The sequence below is a fragment of the Callospermophilus lateralis genome, chromosome 9 (genome assembly GCF_048772815.1).
Source record: "Callospermophilus lateralis isolate mCalLat2 chromosome 9, mCalLat2.hap1, whole genome shotgun sequence".
NCBI lineage: Eukaryota > Metazoa > Chordata > Mammalia > Rodentia > Sciuridae > Callospermophilus > Callospermophilus lateralis.
In genome coordinates this window covers 83866054-83889844 of record NC_135313.1, presented here as the reverse complement: position 1 = coordinate 83889844, position 23791 = coordinate 83866054, and the positions used below count along the sequence as shown (strand labels likewise).

The 23791-nt window shown below is 37.4% G+C and overlaps 1 protein-coding gene across 2 annotated transcripts in view; it reads left to right on the top strand.

Moving 5' to 3' along the window:
- Arhgap15 (Rho GTPase activating protein 15) overlaps positions 1-4184 on the top strand; it is a 599265-nt gene extending 595081 nt beyond the window's left edge. For both annotated transcript variants that reach the window (XM_076866113.2, XM_076866112.2), the window contains one exon: positions 3897-4184. In XM_076866113.2, coding sequence (XP_076722228.2) covers positions 3897-4080 — 184 coding nt within the window. In that variant the 3' untranslated portion in view covers positions 4081-4184. The remainder of the gene's footprint in view (positions 1-3896) is intronic.
- Positions 4185-23791: the final 19607 nt, after the last annotated feature.

Here is a 23791-nt window from a genome sequence, read left to right as displayed (position 1 = left end):
TTTTGCCAATTTGGTAGTCTTCTTCACTAGATATGTATCCACATAGTCTACTATGAATGGGTCTCATCTAACTTAAACTTTAATATGAGAATGTGTGTGACTTTCAACATGTATCACTTGGGTCAGTAATTGGTGACTTCTACTCTCAGCATCTTTTCTAACCTGAAGTTTATTTATTTCTCAACATAACAACTGTTGCTTTATTGACATTCAAAAAATAATTGAAAATTAATATGTATGAATATGCACATATACTCACTCATTTTGTAACAGGAAATAAGCAAGATAGCATATACTCTATATACTTCACATCTGCATTTTCTAATTAGCTTTCTTTTGTAACTATCTCTGATTAGATGTAACTTTATTTTCCCAACGAAGGAAAAAAATTTTCAAGCTGCTATGAAAATCTAATCTGCAATAATGCAAATATAACAAGAATAGAAAACTATGTGTTATTTTCAAAATTTTGCATAGAACAAGATTATTTTAAAACACTTGTAAGTTAGAGTTTTATTAAAATTATATGCAAAATGTGAGAGAAATGGATACAAAGAATATAGGCTTGAGGTGGAATGAATATTCTATATTTACACATGCATAAAAACACAAATGACTATTTGTACAGGAAATTGATGCATTGGCAGAAATCCATTCTGGGAGTCCCCCTCCATGGTCCATTGGCTAGGACAGTCAAAAACCATTTTTAAATGGAGGCTCGAACATGCATCTCTAGTCTCCTTCTCTTTGTTCTATTTAAACTCCTTCTTGATTCCCTCCTCTGGATTTGGCCTTGCTCTGGATTATAAAACCAGGTTTTTCTAAGCAGGAAAGAAAATATATAAGAACTCTTAGGAAGTAGGAAAAAAAAAAAAAAAAGAAGAAGAATCTAGCCGCAAAGTTATCAGCTGCATCACTCTTCCAGTCTCCTTGTTTTCCTCTAAAGGGTTGCATTTCACTAGCTGGGACCCCTTGGAGAACTGAGATAGCCTTTCATATACCTGAGTTTCTCCATGCTGTGGACTATTACAAATTCTACCCTTAACCTCCTGACAGCCATGACTGCCCCCTCCAATGATCTGCTCATGAACCTGCCCCAATTTCTAGCATTACCTTTCTGAGTATGACTCAGTTTTTGACTCCCAAATATCCCAAATGCCATTTTGAAGTGTTCTCTTCCATAGCTTATGACCAGTGAGCCCTGTTCCCTGATACGTAATCCTTATCAGTTTAGACTTTTGCTACCTGTTGTCAAAGTCCTCAAGGCAACTTTTACTACTTTTTACTCAATTGATTATTTATGTTATTTTTCTCCATATTTTTCCTTAAAAATATTTTATTGTGATGGAATCAGAGTTCATATCATTGAAAAATATTAATTTAATATAAAAAAACTCTCTTTTTCCTTTATAGTGAATCTTACTAATAGCTTTTATAACACACTTGTCCAGGAGAGGCTTAAGAGAGATCTTAAACTGAGGTAATTGGCATGCTAAAGGCAGCAAAGCCCACTTCATTTGCCCTTATATAGGTAGGAGGATACTTACATCATTTTATAGGCTTTTGGTAAATGAAGTAGCAAAGTGGCATAGCTTTTTATATTTCAAAGGAAACTTTATATTTGAAGTTTCTGATAACTTACTGATACTCTAAAAATATGAAAATCCCTTCCAGAAATGTAGCCATGCCAACAATGCTCACAGGTACAAATGTTCTCCAATAAAATCAGAAGAAAAAGGGAAATGTGAGACAGAATATCTTGAATGTTCAGTCCAAATTTGAGTCAGTTTGCCCACAATAAATCTATTAAAACAAGGCTTTCAATCACAATTATGCAGCAAGGAATAAGAATTCAGACCCTGTGATGGACCTTATAATCATGTGGAAGGTGGCACAGTGAAAGGTCAGGCCAGTGATTAAACCCAGAGGCCATAAGAGATACCTTGGCAGTAATGCTTCCAATAGTGTTGGAACCACATTTCCTGGGTTTGAACTTCAGCTCTGTGTGACAGCAGCTATTTCACCACTCTGTCTCTCTGCTTTTTTTTTAAATAGGCTTAATAATAGAATATACTTTGTGGGGTTTTTATGAGGATTAAATGAGACAATAAAATTGCTTAGAACAATAGTGATTATTATCACTACTGGGTCAATGTAGGTTAAGTACTTTTATTGGCCATGTTATGTGCCATGAACTTGTTCTGTGGGCAGGTATAAGCCCATACACATGTGGCTTTGGTCTTTCTCAATCTCTTTAAGGAGAGAGAAAGCATGGCCTTAGCCATATGACTAAAAATGTGTGTTAGTCTGCTTTTCATCACTGTGACTAAAATACATGACAAGAACCCCTTAGTGGAGGGCTGATTTATTTTGGCTCACAGTTTTAGAAGATTCAGTTCATGGTCAAATGACTCCAAGGCAGAAACACGGAAAAAGGGTGTGGCATAGAAAAGATGTTCAGATCATGGCAGACTGTATGCCGAGGTGAGGGAAGCTGGGGGTGGGGGGCAGGAATAGATATAGTCCCCAAGTCACACACCCAGTGACCTACTTCCTTCAGCCATACCCCACCTGCCCACAGGTAGCACTTAGTAATCCACCCAAATTATTAATCCATCAAATGATCAATCCACTCACGTGGTCAGAGCTCTCATAATCCAATATTTTCACTTCTGAACATTGCTGCATTACCTAGCCCAAGAGCTTTTGGGGGGGGGACACTTTGAATCCAAACTCTAACAGGATCATAACATACTTTGGAGATTCAGGTTTGTGCAGGGAGAGAAATAAAGCAGGTCTTCCTACCTCCTCTGATTTGGAACTAGGTAGCTCTGCACAGGACAAACAAGGAGAGTTCTCTGAAGTCCAACCAATTCAACAATGTCCATGCTAAGCTCCGAGGCAAGAAAACCCACTGTCTTATAATAAAGTGTTCCTTTGCCCTCACTTGTATTTCCCTTGGGTTGGGTTTTCTGGTAAAGTCCAGAGTGTAGTGTTTCTTAGCACTTTGTCTTTCTACATGCCGTCCTTATTTCCTTATTTTCTTAATATCATTGTAACCTCATGATTCTGAATTATAATGTAAAACTAAGTAAGCATCAGCTATAAGAAAAACATTATTTTTTAAAACTTGATTTTTAGAAGGAGGCTTTATTTTCCTTTTAGGAGTCTTGTGTTGATCGGGCAAGGCAGGACCCTTAACAAAACCACCTCCCAGTGTTATGTTGGTGTGCCAGCTCTCCATACAATCAGCACATAAGCAAAGATTTATTTGGTTCAAATGGGACACTGCTCTTTTTCTGTGCAAACACTATAGGATTCTGCATGAGCCAAATTGGCTGTCTAAATGACTAGAAAAACTTAGAATTTTGCCACAAATCTCAATGCCTCAAAACCTTGCTCCTCTACAAATCATTCCAGATAGCATTTTCCAGGACTACTTTACTCACTCTAATCATTAAAAATTTAATTTTTCTCAGTCTTTATGTCTGCCATCAACTATTAGTTATGAATATATTATTATATTAATATTGTTCAGATACATACATTTTATGCATGTCTCACCTGTCTTCTCCATTGACTGTAAGAATTTCAAAGGCTGAATCTTACTAATTCCACAATAAATTTTGCTGCTTAAAATATTTATTCATTCATTTCACAAATATTTGTTGAGCACCCAAGATGGCCTGGTATACAGGGGATAAAAATTTCAATAAGATGCTGTATCCTTTTCACTTCCACACTGAAAAACATGAAATAAATATAGATAATTAAATAATGTTATAAGTGTTCTAACTCTGTTTTACCAGAGTTTAAAAAAATTTAATTGCAAAGGAACCCCAATTTTACTTCACATTTCCAATAGAATCTTTTTTTCTTCACCCCTCTCTCCACAGGATAGTGGCCAAAGCCTCCAAGAACCTCATGTCCACACAAAGCTTAGGGATTGTATTTGGACCCACTCTTCTTCGAGCAGAAAATGAAACCGGGAACATGGCAGTACACATGGTATACCAAAACCAGATAGCAGAGCTCATGCTGAGCGAGTACAGTAAGATCTTCGACTCAGAGGAAGACTGACAGACAAGACAAGTTACTGAATATGTTCACATCTGTCTTGATGCCTAATATTTTTACATTTCTGTAAACATATTTCTGAAATATTTTTTTTCCTTTCAGGCGACAGATGCCTCATTTTGTGAAAACTTAATGATGATTTTGTGCTTAAGTTCCAAACATTTGAATAAAATAATTGACAATATTTGTCTATACGTGTTCTACATTAACCCCTTCATTGCTGTTCCTTCCAGCACTCTGAGAGTACATCCTACATGTCTCATACTCATAGGTAGTGTGTGGACTACCATAACCCTGAAGTCTAGCTCCATGCTGCTCCTGGTTTGAGGTGTGAGGGCACGCATGTGTCGGTATGGGTGTGCAGAGTGAGTGTGGCTGAGAGTATGGGTATGTGTGCACATGTTTACCTTCCCACAATCCATGCTGCAACAGGCATGTCCCCACACTCCTATGTGTCCACTAGGAAAGCAAATGGAAAGATAGAAGCCCATAACTAGGAAATGGAATGTAAGAGATCATGTTTTGAACCAAAACAGAGATTTCATCTTTCAAGAATACTGTCCAGCTATTCTCATTGTTACATGGTGAGATTTATAAATACAACATGCTGGATGGTAGTTTCTCTGGAGAAAAATGGCAATTCAAAGCATTTTCCATTCAATAACTTTTTCACAAACACAGTTTGTAGTGCCATAAACGTATTAACTTATAAATTAGAGGCAAACTTAGTTTCCTGCAATTTTGATTCTTATTTTATACAGGAATTTCATGACTGCTCACTTTTAATGTTAACATCCATTTTGAATCTTCATCAAACTGTATGTCTCCCTTTTCTCTGGCTATGTCATTTTATGTAGAATTTTTATTATGCTTCTGAGAATGCTTTATTGGTGAATTACATTAAATCCATCTAGAAAGAACTTTTTTAAAAGGCTTTTTTTTTTCCATATGCCCTAAGGATTACTTGACTAGACTTGGATTGCTTTATCCACTTGATGGTTAGTTTCAGTTGTCATGGATAAACAAAGGGGCAACTGTCTAGAATATATCAAACATTGTTTTATTTTGAAAAGTATGTTCTAGCTGAACACATCTCATGCCCGGTTTTATGAAAGTATTCTGCTGATAAAAATGTAGACTTATGTTTGACAGCTTTTTAATCAAATTCAAATGGAATAAATAAAACTAATCCAGGGTGATAAAGAGTAAGTCTAGTTATCGATTTGTTCATAAAATGAAAAATAAAGCATGTAAATAAAACGCGTGAAGCATGGATCCAAGAGCAAACACTTAGAGCAATAATGAGCTCAGGGCATAGGCTGTGTGCATTGATGGGGTGTACAGAGAGGAAGAGAGAGAGAGAGTCTGCTCAAGAGATAGCCAGATGTGCACACAGCTCCAGAATCCACAGAGCTGCCTGAGGAAGGACAGGTTCATGGGCCTCTTTCAAATGTCTTTATTTTAGCAAGGTGCCAGTAAATGGGTTCATGGCCAAAGAACAGAGAAGCATCCACATAAATGCTGAAGTGTGGTTCATTGAATGGGATGCATATGTGTACCACAAAGCCAAGAAAAGTCACAGGAGACTGAACCCCATGGTCTAAAGTCACCAGTAACAGCGAGCCAACAGATTGGCTAACTTTACATGATTCTTATATGAAAAAAATGTAATTATGCCTTTCAGCAAAACACAGAGACATGAAACAAGAGTTTCTGGCATTCTATTTCGTCTTTCTCATTTCCATGACATTCTCAGTTAGGTCTTCTCCAAGACTTTAATTATTTCTTTTTGAAGGGGGAATAGCAGATTTGGTAGTTCTAGCATTAACATCTTATCCCTCACATGAGTCCATCTTTAAAGTTATTCTGGAAGCATCAGCCAGAGAGAAGTAGCATTGAAAGCCAAATACAAGTGGCATTACCTGCTCTGAACAGGGACTCACAGCCTCTTGTCTCTGCTGCCTTCCAGATTTATAATCTTCAAAAGCACCAGCTTCTTGATTTCCAATCTGATGGGATTTAGACTGATTCAAACCCCAGCTGTGTCCTGTCCCTGCCTGCTAAGGGCATTTAATCAGAGAATGTGCTTCCTCTCTGGAGAAAGACCATTCCAAGGTGCTGAGCCAAAATGCCCATCACAGGATCTGACTTACACACACTGAAAGCACAGAAAGGGTTACAGCAGAAGGTCATCAGATTCCATAACATCTCTAAGGCAGGAATGATGGTTGTATCACTCTTCCAAGTTTTAAAGCCAAGAATGTAAGTATACTAGTTTGACTCACTAAGAAGTTAGATTTTATAAAGCTGATTAATATTCCCCATCAAGAAATCTTGAAAAGCCAACAACCACTTCTTAACCACCTAGTCTGAGCCAGGCACAATTATAAGCACCAGTGATACATACATAAGGTGTATACTTCTAACCTCCCTAGTTTCACTGTCTGGTGAGGGGGAGAATTGCCTAAGGATTTGTGACAGTTCAATACAAGATCAGGGACTTAGCCATCACCAGGACCATGTAGTCCCATCGTTCAACACATATACATACAGATGCTCAAAAGGCACTTTTGAATGAATGGATAAGCAGAGGCTGTTACAGAGATATTTAAGAAGTGCACTGATTGACAAGAGGACCAAACAACAAGTTGTACCTGGGGGAGTTAGATGAGGCTTCACTGGGCAGGTAAAAGGAAGGAGTGCTATCTAATCTTGACTGATGAATGAGATTTACCAGACAAAAAAATGCAGACAACATGCCAGGAAGTAAGGATGGCATGAATCAGAGACATGAAAGGCCTGACATCTCCAAGAAAAGGGAGAAGCTCAGTGAATAGGGAATAAAATGTATGCTTGGCAATTTGGGAATACAGAACTGGAGAAAGATGTTGAGGTCAGATGTAAGCCAAAATATTCAGATTGTTATCCTAGAAGCAAAGGCATCCAGTGGAGGTTGTAAAATAGAAAAGCCATACAGAAACATTTTTTTTTCCTTAGAGAATCTCTGAACAGTAGGCAAGAGATACAAATCACTGAGACTCCCATTTTTTTCTTGTGTGTATTAGTGTGTATAATTTTTAACACTTGCTAAGAATACAACTATAATCTTGTATTCTTAAAGTCATTTCTTTATTATGATAAAGAAACTTTTATAGAAACTCTAATCTAGTCCATAAAGTGGAAACACAAATTCGAAGCAGTTTCCCTGGAACATCAAGCAGTTGGTAGATCCCTCTTAGCACAGCGTCCCCTCTCCAGCATCTAGGAGGTTGCTACTCTTTCTTACGGAAATAAAAAGCTTCTTGGAGATGGTGTGTATTCTATCTTATATGATGAGGATCTGACTTTACTTAGCATGTGCCATATGACAGGATCACCATGCCACAGCTAGTAATTGAAAGCCATATGACGGTTCTCCCTATCCAATTAGAAAACAAAGGATCCAATTAAGAAAAATTAGAAAAGCTGTTAAAAGGAAGCAATCATTTGCCAATGGTGCTGTCCTTACAGTTTAACACAGCTAGAAATTGACCTGTACTTCTCTTTTCCACATTTATTTTTGTGAATTATAAGTTAATCACCCTGTCAATTCCTAATTAAAAGGCCCTGCAAAGATTTCCATCCAAAAGGACTGTCACTAAGAGTTCTAGGTCAAATTGCTCTGTTGTCAAAAATGAGAAATAAAACCAAAACAATATCCAGTTTCTCCTGGGATACTCAAATTCTTTCTTTCTTGTTTTTCCTGCTGTTGTTGGTTTTTGTTTTATTTTTTTTTTTTCCTGTGGTACTAGGGATGGAACCCAGGTCCTTATGTATGCTAAGTAAGTCCTATACCACTGAGCTATAAACCTAGCCCAGGACTCAAATCTTAATATGCAAAAAAAAAAAAAAAATAGGCTTTTCTTTCTTCAAATAACTACATTTTATTTCTTCAGTTGAAATGTACATCTTATGGATAGATTTTTTTTTCTCTCTCTTTCTTCATACCAAGGATTGCAAATGCAGATGCTTAGTAGCCCAGGTGGGTAATATAAATGAGTAAAGAGGAGCAAGTCATAGGCACAATGAAGTGATTGCAGCTGGAGAAAGCTCAAGCTCCATGCCTGGCCAAAGGGCTGGTTTCTGCTCAGCTGGAGCCCATGTTGCTTATGTGGGAACGTGGGCCCAGTGTTGCCAGGACTTCAGATCTTCATGAAAAGCCAGAATTTCAGTCTACATGGAATCTGATTTTTAAGGGCACGAAATAAAACATGTCTGAACAGACTCAGTTTAAGGGACTACATTTTTGTGATCTCAGTGTTAAACTTTCTTTCCATGCTGTAAAACTTGCTCCCTAGAAAATGGTAGTGCATGAAGCAAATTATAGAACTAGGTGAATGGACCAGAACAACCTGAAAGCAGAAAATAAGGAAAGTACTTCAGGAGAACTCACTGTTGACATCCTGGGGAAATCACTTACTCCATTTCGGTCTCAGTTTTCTCATCTAGTAGATGGGAAATGCTTGTCTTATCTTGCCTCTCAGGACTATCTAATGGAATCATGTGAAGGAAATATAAAAAAGGCAATACAGTATGAAATTATTAGTTGTCTCTAAAGGATGTAGGGACAACTTAGCACTTACGGACCAACAATAACTTGATGTTCTGAAGACAATGAGAGGGGTTGGTGCGAGAACCTAAAAAGTCATGAATGCCATGTCAAGATGTGTTGTCTTTCATCTCTAGTCGATTTTGAGAATCTGAAATACTGGGGAATAATATTGGCCAAATTATATTTTTGTATCATGTACACACACGAATGTGTAGTGACAAATCCCATACAACTTTAATGCACCAGTAAAAAATATGAAAAAAAAAAAAAATTTTGAGACCCTGAAGATCTTCTAGCAAGGAGAGGTAGGTAACTTTATCAGAGTTGTAAAGATTTTTGTGGAACGTTATGAAGTAGAATTTGAAACAGGAAGAAATTGTAGACTCAATTGCCAGGCAAAGGATTATTGACATAGTACTGTTATTACAGATCTGAATTCAGACAGTGGCAACAGATAGATAAATTGATATTACAGAGAATCATCCAACGGAACTTCCTAGAGGCTTTCTCACCACCTCTTGGTTATAGGTGCTGAGTACAAAGCACTATTCCTTGTTGCATGGAACTCCTTTAGCAGACTCACTTCTGACATTTCTGGTTTAATTTGGGGGTTGGGATGAGGGTTAAGTTCAATATTCTGGCAATGATTTTTTTTTTATTCAATAATTATCTTTTTAAGACATTTTTACCAAGTCATGCCCAAATCAGATGAGGTACATTCATGCTACCAATGCAAATCCCAGAAGGTCATGGGTCTTTCCTATCATATCAAACTGTGATTTCTCCCTCCTTTGTCTTGAGCCAATATTGCTTTTCTGTATTGCCAGAGGACCACCAAAAATTAGTCTAGGAAAGGCTAATTTTGATTTATTGAATTTATGGAGTGCTTGCTAAGTGCTTGTTATACATATATTGTTTTTATTTAACACTCATGACAATTTTGTGAAGGGAGATATCACTATTATACTTGATTTGTACTTGAGAAAACAGAGAGGAAAATTAATTGAAGTTGCCATGTTCATGCACTTAGTAAGTGTCAGGTCAATATTCCAATCTAAATGTGGCCCCAGAGGACCCTACCTTAACCATCATACCATATGGTCACTCAGGAAATGGAACTAAAGGAAGGTAATCACATAAACACCCCAAATATTTACATTCCATGTGTGGCTACCTAGTTGCCCTCATGTTAACACCCTTGATGAGAGTTTTACTCTCACACTAACTTTCAAGAAAGAACAAGAAACACAGAATCCCTTCATTGTTATAGTAGATAGTCAAAGCTCAGTGGTGGTATTGCTGTTGAGATTTTAATATTCATGTGGTATTTCATTTGCATAAAAACTTTATAGGCACTGTACCAAACATTTTATTTCATTATGGACAGGGTAGACAGTTTCTTTGCTCAAATCCTTAGAAGTACCTGTTTGGGTGGCTTTAACACCACCCAGATAATATGATATGTTACAATGTATTATCCAGTGTTGGACCATATTTGTTAAAGACCAGTTATCATCCATCTTATCATACTAACTAATGCTGTGTTGAAATTAAATCTGGCCCTTTAGGGGTCTTGTGCAAGATGAAAAACTGGTTCCCCAGCAGTCTTCCTCTTAAATATAATTGAAAAAGAGGCAGGCATCAAGGCACACTGTGTCTCATGCTGCCAGAGAGTGATCCCGAATCACTCAAATCTTGAGACTACAGGAACATCTTGCACAAAAAGATGACAATTTTCTGTAGTAGTGTTGTCAAAATGAAGATATCTAGCTGTCTTGGTGAGAGATCCAGCAGAATCAATCTCTCTCTCTCTCTCTCTCTCTCTCTCTCTCTCTCTCTCACACACACACACACACACACACACACACACCTTATAGACTAAAGCATTTAATTTTTGCTGCTTTGTGCTAGAAGCAAAGCATTCAGGGTCCACAAAATTATCAAGCAATCAGCTGGATTCTAAAGAAAACTCCTCATTAAAGTAGGAGACTGCAAAGAAAGCAGGGATGGTGAGTGGCAACACTGTACCCGTGATTGGTGCTCAGTGAGCACTTGTTGAATGAGTGAACCAAGACAAACATCTAGAACATAAGCAACATTAAATATGAATGTGATCCATCATCAAGTTTCCTATCAAGTTAAATGCAGTGTCTTATATGCAGCCAATTCGCTGGTATTTGTGTTGATTCATCATTCCACCAAAAAAAAAAAAAAAAAAAGATCATCAAACAGAAACCCTTTCATCTACCTCTGCTGAAGTCTAAGCCCCCAAGAAATTTTTCTTTCCTAAAGCTTAGCAGCAGCAGCAGCAACAGAGATGGTAAGATTCGCCAACTAACTCCCAAAAGTCTGACAGCAAATTCGAACGTCCTGGTTCAGATCTGCAAGTGTCCAGGCATCTGTGATACCTAGTGGCATCCTAACTCCCCTTTCTTGCACTTTCAAATGTGTGGTTTACATGTGAGATAAATGCAATAGAGCATAGTCTTTCTGACCAATGTATGAAAATTTCAAAAGCCAAGAAATCTGGAAAATATAAAGCACTGGCCTGAAAATTCTCACTTTCCTCTGGCACCATTTAAGCTGACAAGTTTACTTGACATGCACACATGCGCACGTGCGCGCGCGCACACACACACACACACACACACACACACACATTTAAGAGCAGGATTATAACCATTGCTCTAACCATTCTCACATCACTAGCAAAATGTGTTCTAAGTCCATATTGTGCAGCATACTTGAAGACGTGTGGATTTTTCCACATCATTTGGTGACATTTTACACAGTTTAATTTCTGCTCTTTCTTGCTAGACCCTACCTTTTTTTCTCCCCCTCACAAACATTCCACCAATGGAATTTCCTTTAGCATCTTACCCTGGGCTCAGATTCCTTCCTCTCTTTCCACATCTATTTGCTTTGCTGCTGTACAACTTTGCCAGGATGTGTCTGTCAAATTCAAGCCTCTGTGATTGAAGGGAAGGAGAAAGAGGTGTTCAGCTGCAGAGGACAGAAACAGTGTTAATGAAGTAGGGGCAGCTTTCTGGGCAGTATGCAGGGAAGCCTTACAACCCTGGGAGCCATCAACCCAGAAGACTCCGGGGAAGCATTGTTCAGCTCAGGATGTCCTGTTCCTTCCGTATCCTCACGAGTCCAGGTGAACAGCAGCTTTTAAATTGGAGGGGGTGAAGAAGACCATTGAAACCGAAATTGGTTTGAGCTCACTATTTTTCTAGCTATCAGTTCTGAGGTCACAGTCACTAAAACTGGAAACTTAAAAATGACTTCAAAAAGGCAAACGCTAACTAGATTTCACACTGGATTTCATTTTACTTGGCATTACAGAAAGAATGCAGGTATTAAATAGACTGTTTCCTGTATACAATAAGGTTAATTAGTAGTGAGGGATGGAAAATCAGTGTAGACATAACTCTTTTCGACAGGTATCAAAAATAATCCCCTGATCCCTACAGACCCCAGCTGCATTGAAAGAGGAGCAATATAAAAGATTCTTTAAGCACAAAATTTTCAAACATTCTCCAGGTGTCCACAGCACCAGTTAAATAGACCCCGAGCCCCCTGTGCAGGAGCTGGCTCCCGCTCCTTTCCCTGCTCTAACTTAAAGGCACAGCTACTCACCCTGAATTTTGAGGTGCAGCATAAAGGCCTTCCATACAAAGCAGCTGGGATTGTAAACCGAGACAGACAAGAGAACAAAAAGAGGAATACAGTGCAGCCTGAATGGGACTTCCCTAAGCTCCTTATCAATAAGGTTAATAAGGGTCTCTGCAATTTACTGATCACTGTGATGCAAGGACCCTCCCCATGCTCCACAGCCCCACAGTGGTGCTGGCTTTTAATGCTTTTCACAGCCAATCACATAAAAGTGGTTTTGCCCGCACCCCAGAGAATAAACTCCCGTTCAGGATCCTGGCCTCTATGAAATCTCTGGTTCGTTATTACACTTCTACCTGCCCTAGTTAAGCAGATTAACAGTTATTTCCTAGAATTTGATCCATGAGGTTCTTTGTAATTGAAGCTGGAGTACTCAGATATTTTTTAAAAATGTATTTCTGAGAAACGCATTCCTTTCTTCTCTGGTTTAATTTTGTTATCCTCAATCATATGCATGATATGAAAAAAAATCCAAACTTCTATCTCCTCTATAAAATACATGTCATATCAAAAAGGTGACAAGAGGGGGGAAAAGTAATTAGTGAGTTCACAGAGTTCAGTAGAAAAGTTAAAATGGAGTAACACATTACTTTTTATGTTAAGATTTCACAAGACAAATCTTGCCTGTGTTTTAATTGCATGTGACCCTGGCAGTCCTACTCTGAAATGAAGTGCCGTAAAATTAAAGATGACAGACGCTCAAAACAAGTCTTGTGATCTTGATTAAACTACAAAGACCACACTCTCTCTCTGCTGCAACTCAGATATCATGGGCTGTTTTATTTGGGGAATTGCTTCATTAATGCCTTCTTTGACTAGACATGTTTATTATTAAAAAAAAATACTGAATATGGTGATATCTTGCATAGCTAAATAATTCTTAAAAAGAGAGTTATAAATGAGGAGGGTTTAAATAACCCAAAGACCTAATCCTTTTTATAACTGATCACAATTTTATATTTATGTATCTATATATACATTTATACACATTCTATACATACATATCTTTATATATAAATCACATGGGTAGGTGTGGATATATACGTATATACTCCTCTTTGATATATATATTACCTATTTTAGCCTAGGGATCCCTACTGTAGCCCTAGGAAGCACAGCAATTAATCTGCCATATTCGTTATAGACATGTGAAATTTCCCAGGCCAACAGAATGTACAGAACTTTACGTTTTTTCATAAAAACAACTTCTGACAAATGTTATTTGAAATTTTAGACTTTCCAAACATAGTCTGAGGTGACAACTGGATTTGACTCACACCTGATTTTTCAAAATTATTGCCAAATCACTGTACACCTCAATTATATAAAGCATAAAATGAATGCTTTTAAATCCTGCTTCTCCCTTCCTGAACACAAGAAAGGCACTAGAAGGAGCACTCACGAGATGACACTTTAAGTGTCTCCATGCATCCCATGGGCCAGAGAAAGGTCCTTGCTTAAGACTCAAGCCCTCTAGACTAGGTCCTCTTCCTTAACAGGAGCAGGTCAGCTTTTAATTTTTATGATTTTCTATGCTCTAACTTCCTATGATTTCATTATTTAGTCCCATTTTAGGAGCATTATTTTCAATTTATATGTTTTATTTTAGGGAATGCAAGGACATTGCATGTGGCTGTAAGAGTTTTATATTCAACAGGAATATACAGAGTCACCCATCTCTCACCCAACTCTCCATCAAAACCAGGAGATCTGGTTTCCAGAATTCAGCTTTTCACTGCATATATTCATGATTTCAGGCAAGTCCTCATACACATTTTGTCTCAATTTCAAGTTCAAAATACGTTTGGCAATTTCTGTCCCACCTCACAGAAGATGCTGTTATGAGAAGAAACTATGGTAGCCTATATCAAAACCTCCTTGGAAAGCATAAGACAAAATGATTCCTAATCAGTATTGCTTTATTACAATTATCTTATCAATTTTCTTCAGTACATGCATTTACAAGCCAGATGGCCCTTGAACCTATACTACTATGTCTTTAAAAACAGTTCCTATTCTTGTAGGTATAGCCCTCAGGTGTGGGGATATGTCAAGTTTCTCATGTGAGAGATTTTATTGGTCAGATGAACTCAGGATTATGAATATAAAAGCATGTTTATTAGAACCTAATCGGGTTCAGTATTGGGAAATTAAGTTTTGCTAAAAGAACTCAGTCACATCTACTTTCTGTCTCTCCAACTCTTTGTCTTGCAGTTTATCTCAATTTCTTTGTCTATCTTTTTTCATCCCTGTGCCTCTTACTCTGTGTATCTGTTTGTCTTTATTCCTGCACCCTTGCCTCACATCCAGAGCAGAAATCTTAGCCCAGATTTCATGGTTTTTAGACCCCTGGACTTTGACAGATGCCAGAACTCTCTGGCTTATTTGTACATTTTTCTGGAGATAAAGTCTAGAATTTTCATTATATTCTCAAAGAGGCCCATGATTAAGAATTGCTATTCTAGGTTCATTTTTCCACTTACGAATACTATTACTTTATGTCTGATTTAAACATCAGGTAGGTAACTGTCAACTAAATCCCAAATTCTACCAGGCCCTCGGAAGTCTCCAGGGCTTTCTGAGTTCCTGACACTATAGACTCTTCCAAGGAGTTAAGTACAGATCCAAAATAATCAATTAGTACATATCAGAAAATGAGGATTTAGTCCTGAGAGGAACTTCCATTTAAAATTTTGATGAAAACAGTAAATAGGAGCACCCATGAAATTAAAATACTTTGCCTGCTATTCAACAGAGATATTGTGTATTTTAAGGAGAAATCCAATAGTAACACCGTGGTCCTTTCTCACAATGCCCACATGTAAACTGTGCCAGACACATGTCCTGTGCCTGCATGGCACTTCTACACCATTAGCTGCCACATATCAAAGGCAATGTCATTGCTTTTAATAGGATTACATAGAACCCAGTAACAAGCGGGAAGACTAGCTTTAGACTGAGTAACTGGCCAGTAATTTGGATGTTTAACTAAATGATTGGCTGCCAAATTGACAGGTCATCCACACTGAACTAGCCACCATTCCATGAATTTTCATGACTAGGATCACAATGGTTCATTTGCATGTGTGAAATTCTGCTGTGAAGCTGGCTTTTAAGCTGGCTAGCACAGCCAACGATGTGTTCTGTGGTGCCATAGATTCATGCCCCAGAAATACCATCACATGAGGGTAGCATGCATCATCCAAGCCCCTTATGTGAAAACCAGATCTGTATTGGGGAGGGCCCATCAACACAGATGGTAATCATGGGAAAGTAAAGGATACATGGGAAAATGGGAACATTAGAAAACTAAGATGATCAACAAAAAGGAACATTGAGATGAGAAGACAAAAGATTAAAGTCTTTAGGGCACAGGAAGAGCTTTGGATTTACATGGGAGTATTGCTAAGAATAACTTTTTAGACAGCAATATCCAGTGAAAATTGAGGCATCATTCATCATTATCAACAAATGGTTCTGAAGCACCTTATGTATAATACAGACATAAGGACCTGTTTTTACACAGGCCCCATGAGACAACTCTTTCCCTCTGAGATTTATGATCTCACCATAGTTAAAGAGGCATGAGGCAAAAAATTTTAAAAAATAAAAAATAAAAATCACAATAACCCCCACTTTTTAACCATGTACTACATGCCAATTGTCTTGCAATCATACTAGAGTGTAGGCAAGGATGGCTTCAAAAATGGAGAACTACTTCAAAGATTAGAAAGGATGCATTATGGCCCAAAGGAATTGAGCTGGGAAGTCATTTTCCATGTCTACCTTTGGACAAATATTTTTAGCTTTTCCAAATTGAAAAGAAGTGTTATAGTATTATCCAAAATATGTTTACTGAAACACTATTTTATAATAGAAATTAAATATAAATACCTAGTGACATAAAATTGAATAATAAAGCAAGTGAATGTTTGTATAATAGAATATTAAGGAGACATTTAAATCAGTGTGCAAATTTATTAAAAGAGAAATTGGCAAAGAGGAAAAACAGGTTAAAAAACATAGGTGCAATATAATGCCATTGCTGTTTATATACTAGAACATGTATGTACACACACAACAAATGTTAGCAGTGGTTATCCTTGGGTTGTGAGATTATCGGCAATTAATTTTCTCCCATCTTTCCTGGCACATCCCCAAGATTTTTGCTTTTAACATTTGTTACTTTCATAATTAGAAAAAACCCAAGTATAATTTTAAAAATATATAAGTGATAATGTAAGACTATATATGGTAATTGATACAGACAAGACGTTCTACAGAATTTCAAATGAGATCATGTTAAACAAGGGCACAAAGAAACTCAGAGAAGCTCCAAGAGCCCAGGAGGGGCTGATGAACAGTCAAAACAAGCAGAAAGAAGGACATTGAGGCAGAGGTATGACATGAACAAAGGCCCAGGGGCAGGAATTTAAAACAATGTATTTGAAGAATAAGACCAGTTCGGCTATGACAGAAAGTTCCGTCAAGAAGGACGGAGAGAGACAGTTGACATTGCATGTTTTATGGATCATCTTTTAAAAGGTAGAAGTAAGGAAATCAAGGACACTCTTAATGTGACAAAATTCCTAGAACACAAAAGCATAGAGAACCAGACATATCCTTTGGCTTGAATGCCAGGTTCATGTGCCAGCTTCACAGTCAAATTTCACACATGAGAAGATAGGTAAGGGCCAAATTTTGGAAGCCCTTAAATGCCAAGCAAGAGAATTGGACTTGATCCTGTAGGCAGTGGGAGACCTCTGAAGTTTTAAGCAGGGGGGTAATGAGAGCAAAAATGTTTTAGTAAAATTAATCTGGCAACACCAGGTAGATGGATTGGAAGGGAAACGACATATCTCTTCTCATAGGCTTCTTAGAATAAGAAAAACAAAATATGTTTTCTGTGAAAATCCTGTCTTTGCCATTCAGATGATAAATTCTTTAAGAAGAAAAAACCATGTCTTACTGTTCTTTGTATCTCTGGTGTTTCTGAGCAATGGAGGAAGCATTGCACCATTGTTGAAGGTGCCAGCTTTGAATTCAGAGACTCCCCTGCAACACTCCCAAGGAGCAGCCTGCTACTCTAAGTTGTGGTGTGCTCATCTGTAAAATGCAGATAGTAATACCCACTCCACAGGATGGTGGAGGAGAGCACAAGAGACTTTGAGATCATGTGTGGCGAGCCTGAGAGGGCAAGCAAGCCCAATTGCGACCTTTTGTTCTTAACAATCACTGTCATGCCCAGGTATTGAGAAGAGCTTGTGGGTGAAGATGATGATGTTGATGCTTGATTTTGACTCTCAAATGTAGACATTGAGTGGAAAAGGCTAAATCAAATCCAATTGAGAAGCCAATTATTTTATGAGTACAGGTGAGCACTGGAAACCTTCAAAGGGTAAAGACTGAGTCCACTGAACCTAACGCATCCCAAACTCATCAGAGACGGGTATTTGGAAGCCAAAATAAGTTTTGAGTAAGTTAAAAAGAGATAGCTGGCTGGCAAGCACTTGCTAGAATATTAAGTGGTATCTGTGCAAAGATTGAGCTATATCCACAGTCATAAGAATGAATTATGATATCTGGCAGCAACTCTTCCAAAGGAATCTTCCAACTGAATTTCTATTAACCAATATCACTGCAATGAAACTTTCCCGCAGAGTGTGCTATACTATAGTTAGAACAAGTAGACACGTCCATGGCCTGGATTAAAAGACCCTAAGATTTTGGAAAAAATAATGGATTGTAAGTCTTGGGATAGGAAAAGTACAAGATGACCCCCAAAACAACTCGCTGTGCCAAAAGACAAGGACCCAGCAAAGACTAATGGAAACATATTAAAAGAACACAAGAACCAACTTGAAGAGACTCCCACCAGCCTTAGATATTTATTTTTTTAAAGTTATTTTAGTTGTAGTTGGAAAAAACCCTTATTTTATTTATTATTTATTTTTTATGTGGTACTGAAGATCGAACCCAGCGTCTCTCACCGCTGAGCGACAACCCCAGCCCCAGCTTCAGATGTTATCACTTGGGCACCACAATGTACAATAATTGTATTGGAATAAAAGAGATCAAATACAATTTATAAATCTAGGTAATAATACAAACACAAGGAAGGAAACGGAAGTCCCTAAAAGAAAAAAGAAATCACTAGAAAAATACACTACTCTGAAAATTGATATATTAAGGAAACAAACTAAGCATTTAACTTTCTTATATGAACGGTATTTCAGAAAAACTAAATAGTTGATGAGGGAAAATTTTTTCATAGATTAGTTCTACCTAGAAAATGCAAGAGGAAAAGTCACGCATACTCAAAATTAGATAGACCAGTGTAATAATTATGAAGTTATTACGAGTACTAACATTTTTTCTAAACTTATTTCAGATTTCTACCCCTCTTTTTGCTTGAGTATTTTAAGGCAATTTGTGATATACATTTTAATCCACCAATACTTTTGAAAAATACATGAACATCTCTGTTCTCTAGATGTAGCATTAGAAATTACACTAAACATAAAATAAAATCGTATCAGAAGTAGTGCCTCTTATGAACTATTTCATTCAACCTATAGAACTTTGAAGAAATATAAATGATAAATTCATTTTCATGAACAAAATGGAAGAAGGATATAGAGACTGACGGTTACTCTCAAAATGAACTTGGTATGCAAGAATCAATAGAGACCACCAGCAACTATCCAAGATCCTTAGATGAGTCTATAGTGTCAGGAACTTCTTGAATAGTTGCACCACAGTACATTTTAACAACAAAGAGTAACTCTATTTACCTTTCTACATAAGTCCAAGGCCTGAGAACATTCTTGCTATCCCCAACACAAGGTGACCCTCAAGTGAATCTATAAAAGAATCACACACACACACACACACACACACACACACACACACACACACACAGAGATCACAAAGATTTATTTAATTTCCGAAATTATCCTTCTTATGATATAATCTCTTTTATCCTTAGATGAGTTACTTAAAACTTCTACAAACAAATCCACTCTCCCAGGTGAGCACAAAAATGACTTGTATAACCAACTCCTATATCTATGAAATTGATTTTTTTTTTTTTTTTTTTTTTTTGGTTAGCTTTTAACATTCTTTCAAAATCCCAAGAAAGGATATGAAGAGGTCTGTGGCATTGTTGTTGCTGCCATTATCACTATTATTCGGGTCAATACACATATGTTTAAAGTTTGACATTCTGACAAATCCAACAAAAATGATGTGTGAGCAACGTAAGAAAACATGCATTTGTTCACATTCGTGCAAAAGTCTGCTTTTTCCAGTAACTCAAGTTCTTGATTTCCATGTCTCAATTTTTTAAATTTTATCTCTTATATTTCTAATATCATGCCTACACTTTTAAAAGCATCTTATGCTGCCTAGTCTTATTTGTTCTAAACTGTATTCTTTACCTGCCTTTATGACAGAAACCGCTTTTCTGGAGTCGGCACTGAAAGACAAATGCTGTCTACACACTTTCAGAAGAAACAATTTCACACCTTGCTCAGTGTCCTCATAGTATCCCCTAATGGTAAGAATTCCAGAATTACAATAAAGAAAGAGAGAAAAGGCAGCAACATACCTCTTGGAGACACAAAGAAAGATCATTTCTCAAGAGATATTTCCCCTATTTTTATACAATGATGCCTAAAGTTCACAGACTCACCTTGTGGGAATGAGTGAGAAAGACCTTCTAAAACCAAAAGACATTGCTTGTTTTCAATAGTTCATTGATATTTTTACATACATAAACTCAGTAGCCTGTGTTTGCCTTTCAACCAGTAGATAATGAGTACAATTAGTATTTCAAGGGAGAGTTTTTGCAGTAGGAGCAGTAGGAGCAGTAGGAGAAGTGGCACCTGGGGTGAGTAGTGGAGGGTGGGTTCTGGAACCTCAGATAATGTGAGGAAGGTAAACATTGCAGGAGGTGAGGAGTGAGGGGAAGAACAGGGCCCAACACGGGGTGTATCCAGGCACATATAATTCATTTGACAAATCCACATCAGAGAATTTGTCCAGCTGCTTTGGGGAACATAAAAATATAATAAATCCTGAGAGAAGAATCTTGACAACTTTACAAAGCTGAGCTTTGGTTGGAAAGCCCAAATCTGAAATTTTATGCGTACAATCCTTAATATTACTCTCGTTGTTTTATATTGTCCTGATTTTCACTTCACAACTTTTTCCAAACTCTTTTAAGACACACAAAATAAAACTTTGGGCTGTTCTTTAATCATTAAATTCCAGTGTGTAGTAGGGATGCTAAATAATATTGCTATGAGTCTATGAGTTGAAACTCAGCCCAACGAAAATATGACTTTCACAGAAGATAAAGATCATTGACCAAATGTTTGGGTGAAAGGAAGGCAGCTTTTAAATCCAAAACAAAGAAGAAAATGAAAAATTTACAAGTTAAAGATGCACTTTGGGGCCAAAGTGCAATATGCAAAGTAGTATAATAGAAAACCCAGGAGGTTTAGGAAAAAATAAACTTAGCTTTTACTCCTGCCTCTGTCGTCCACTAGCTTTGTGACCTGGCACAAATCATTTCAAAATCTCATTCTTTTCACCTGTAAAAGGGGGTTAAGGACACCCACCCCCAAAGAGTTATATTGAGTACCAAATGGGATAATACATGAGAATCCCTAATATTTAATATGCCCCAAAAATGCCATTTGTTGCTTTTGCCTCTTTTATGTCAGAAAAGAAAAAGAAAAAGAAAGCAGCCCAAAGGAACAGTGGAGAGATATTTGAATTAGTGCACAGATGTTTTCCCTCCTATTTCTACATTCCACACCACTGCAGTCTGACCCAAAAACAGACGCCAGCCAGAAGGGAGCCCACCCAAGAATCATAAAGATAGATGCCAAATTGAATTAGTTAACCCCTGATTTAAATATAAAGACATTATATTTTATGAATCAATTCCTTAAGCTCCCCCTGAGACCACAGGTATATAATAGCCCTTAACTTCATTTTTTTAATGTCTAAAGTACAGTAATTATAAAGAAAAATATAATAAACATGCATCAAACCACCCAACTGCAGAATGTTAGCACTCTGTCAAATTTATTTCAGACTTTTTAAATAAAAGAAATGAAACTTTGCAGATAAAATTGAAGTCTCCTTTGTTCTCTGCCTGATTTCCATTCCCTTCATACCTCTGAAGTGACCACTATAATGAATACAGCATGGATACTTCCAGAAAGTCAATGGTTCAGACCTTTACCACATAAGTTGCATGCTGTAGACAAAGTATGTATTAATGTAGTTTCACATTTTTATAAATGGGTATTGTATGTAGCATTCTGAAACTTACTTTTTCACTTTGTTTTTCAGATCTGAGCATGCTGATACATGCAGATGCAGTTTCCTTCTTTTAAATGCAATGTACTAATTAAATTTTTAAGCAAAGGATTCTACTTGAAAAAGGAAAAAGGTAACATAATACTTTCCACCAGACTCCTCAGAGCATACGTTTACAATTCCAAAATTGATTTCTGTTTCCTGCCTTCTTGTAGGCACATTTCCTTTTACCAATAAGTTCTCCAATGGCATACTTACATATCTCATCCATTCATTCAACCTATATGCCTTACATAAGAATGGCAGTGTTTTGATAACGGGGAAACAAAACAGATGAAATGAAGCAAGGTCACTGCCTTCTAGTAGCTTCTAATCTACTGAGAGAAATGGGAAACACATAATTAAATAAATTAGCAAGTTAATCTCAGCTTGCAATAACTTCTTTCAGAAAATAAAGATGATCACATAAGGAGGGTCAAAGTGTTGATGAGACATCTACTATAGAAAGGACAGCCAAGATCTTTCTGAGAAAGGCTAAAATTAGAATGGAAATTTCAGGATCAAATACAAAGGCAACATGTGAGGAGACCAAGGATGAACCTTCTAAGGAAAAGCCCCCTGAAGTGCATAGATGGACTCATTCACTCTGTTTACGGTACACAACAGAAAACACTGTGCATGCAGTGAATCACAGAGAGTATCGGGTAATAGCCCAAAGAGGAAGAAAGGGGCCCTACGGGAAATTACAAGGAATTTAGGTTTTATTCTAATGCTGACAGCCTTGGATCATTGTAATCAGGGGAACTACATGATCTGATTTAGAGGTTTAACTGATCATTTTAACTTCTTATAGAATGGATTATAATTCTGTAAGAATGGAAGACAGGGAGCCAATCAAAATACTATTCAATCCCAGGATCTCAGGAGGCTGAAGCGGAGGATTGCAAGTTCCAAGCCAGCCTCAGCAACTTAGTGAGGCCATAATCAACTCAGTGAGACTCTAACTCTAAAAGGATAAATATATTTGGGGAGGGGGACTGGGGATGTGTCTCAGTGGTTAAGTGGGTGTCCCTGGGTTCAATCCCTGATAACAAAAATAAGTATATAAATAAAATCACTATCCAAACAAGAGATAATGATAATGTGGGCAAGGGTGGGAGCAATAGAGATGGAAAACAAATGAAAGGGTTAGAAAAAAACTTTTGGAGAAAGATAAAAAACACACCCTGATGGGGCTGGGGTTGTAGCTCAGGGGTAGAGTGCTAGCCTAGCACGTCCAAGGCCCTGGGTTCGATCCTCAGCACCACATAAAAATAAATAAAATAAAGGTATTGTGTTCATCTACAACTAAAAAATTAAACATTAAAAAAAGCACACAACCTGATGGATTAGCTGTAGAGGATTAGGAAGGGAAAGGAATCAAGGAGCTCTCAGAACTTTGGTCTAAGATGCTGTAATCAAAAGGAAAATAAAAACTTTTGTCTCAAATGCATGAAGTTGCAGATGACAATATGTGTAACATGTATCCAAGGAGACAACTTGAGTAAGCCATAACATTTTTGCCTCATAGGAGAAGTCAAAGTAGAGATATAATTTAAAGCCATAGAAATGATGAGATTGCCAAAGAGATACAGAAGGTAAAGTGGTCCAGGACTGGTCCAAGGAGCACTCTAACGTTTCAATGAGGAATAAGGGAGACAGAGTCATTGACAGTGACTGGGAAAGAGTACTGAACAATATGGAGAAACCCAGAGGACTCTGCTTTCATGGAAACCAAAGAAGGGTGTACCTCATGACAAGCCTCCTTTGATTGGAGCAGAGAAGATGAGATTCAGATTGGAAAGCAGGAAGAACGGATAGGAGGTGAAGTCATGGACAGATAGAGGTTGAATAGAAAAGTACTAGGGTAAATTTGCTTTGAAGAAGTTCAGAGACAAGAACAGGGAAAGATCATGTAGTCAGTAAGAGGTTTTTCTCCATACGAAAGACTTTTAGCACTCATCTGCTAATAGAATCTAGATTAGAGAAGGAAATTGATATGAAGAAGAAAATCACTGCAGAAATCAAGCCCTCAAGAAGGGAGCACAAGAGGGAAAATACATACATACGTAC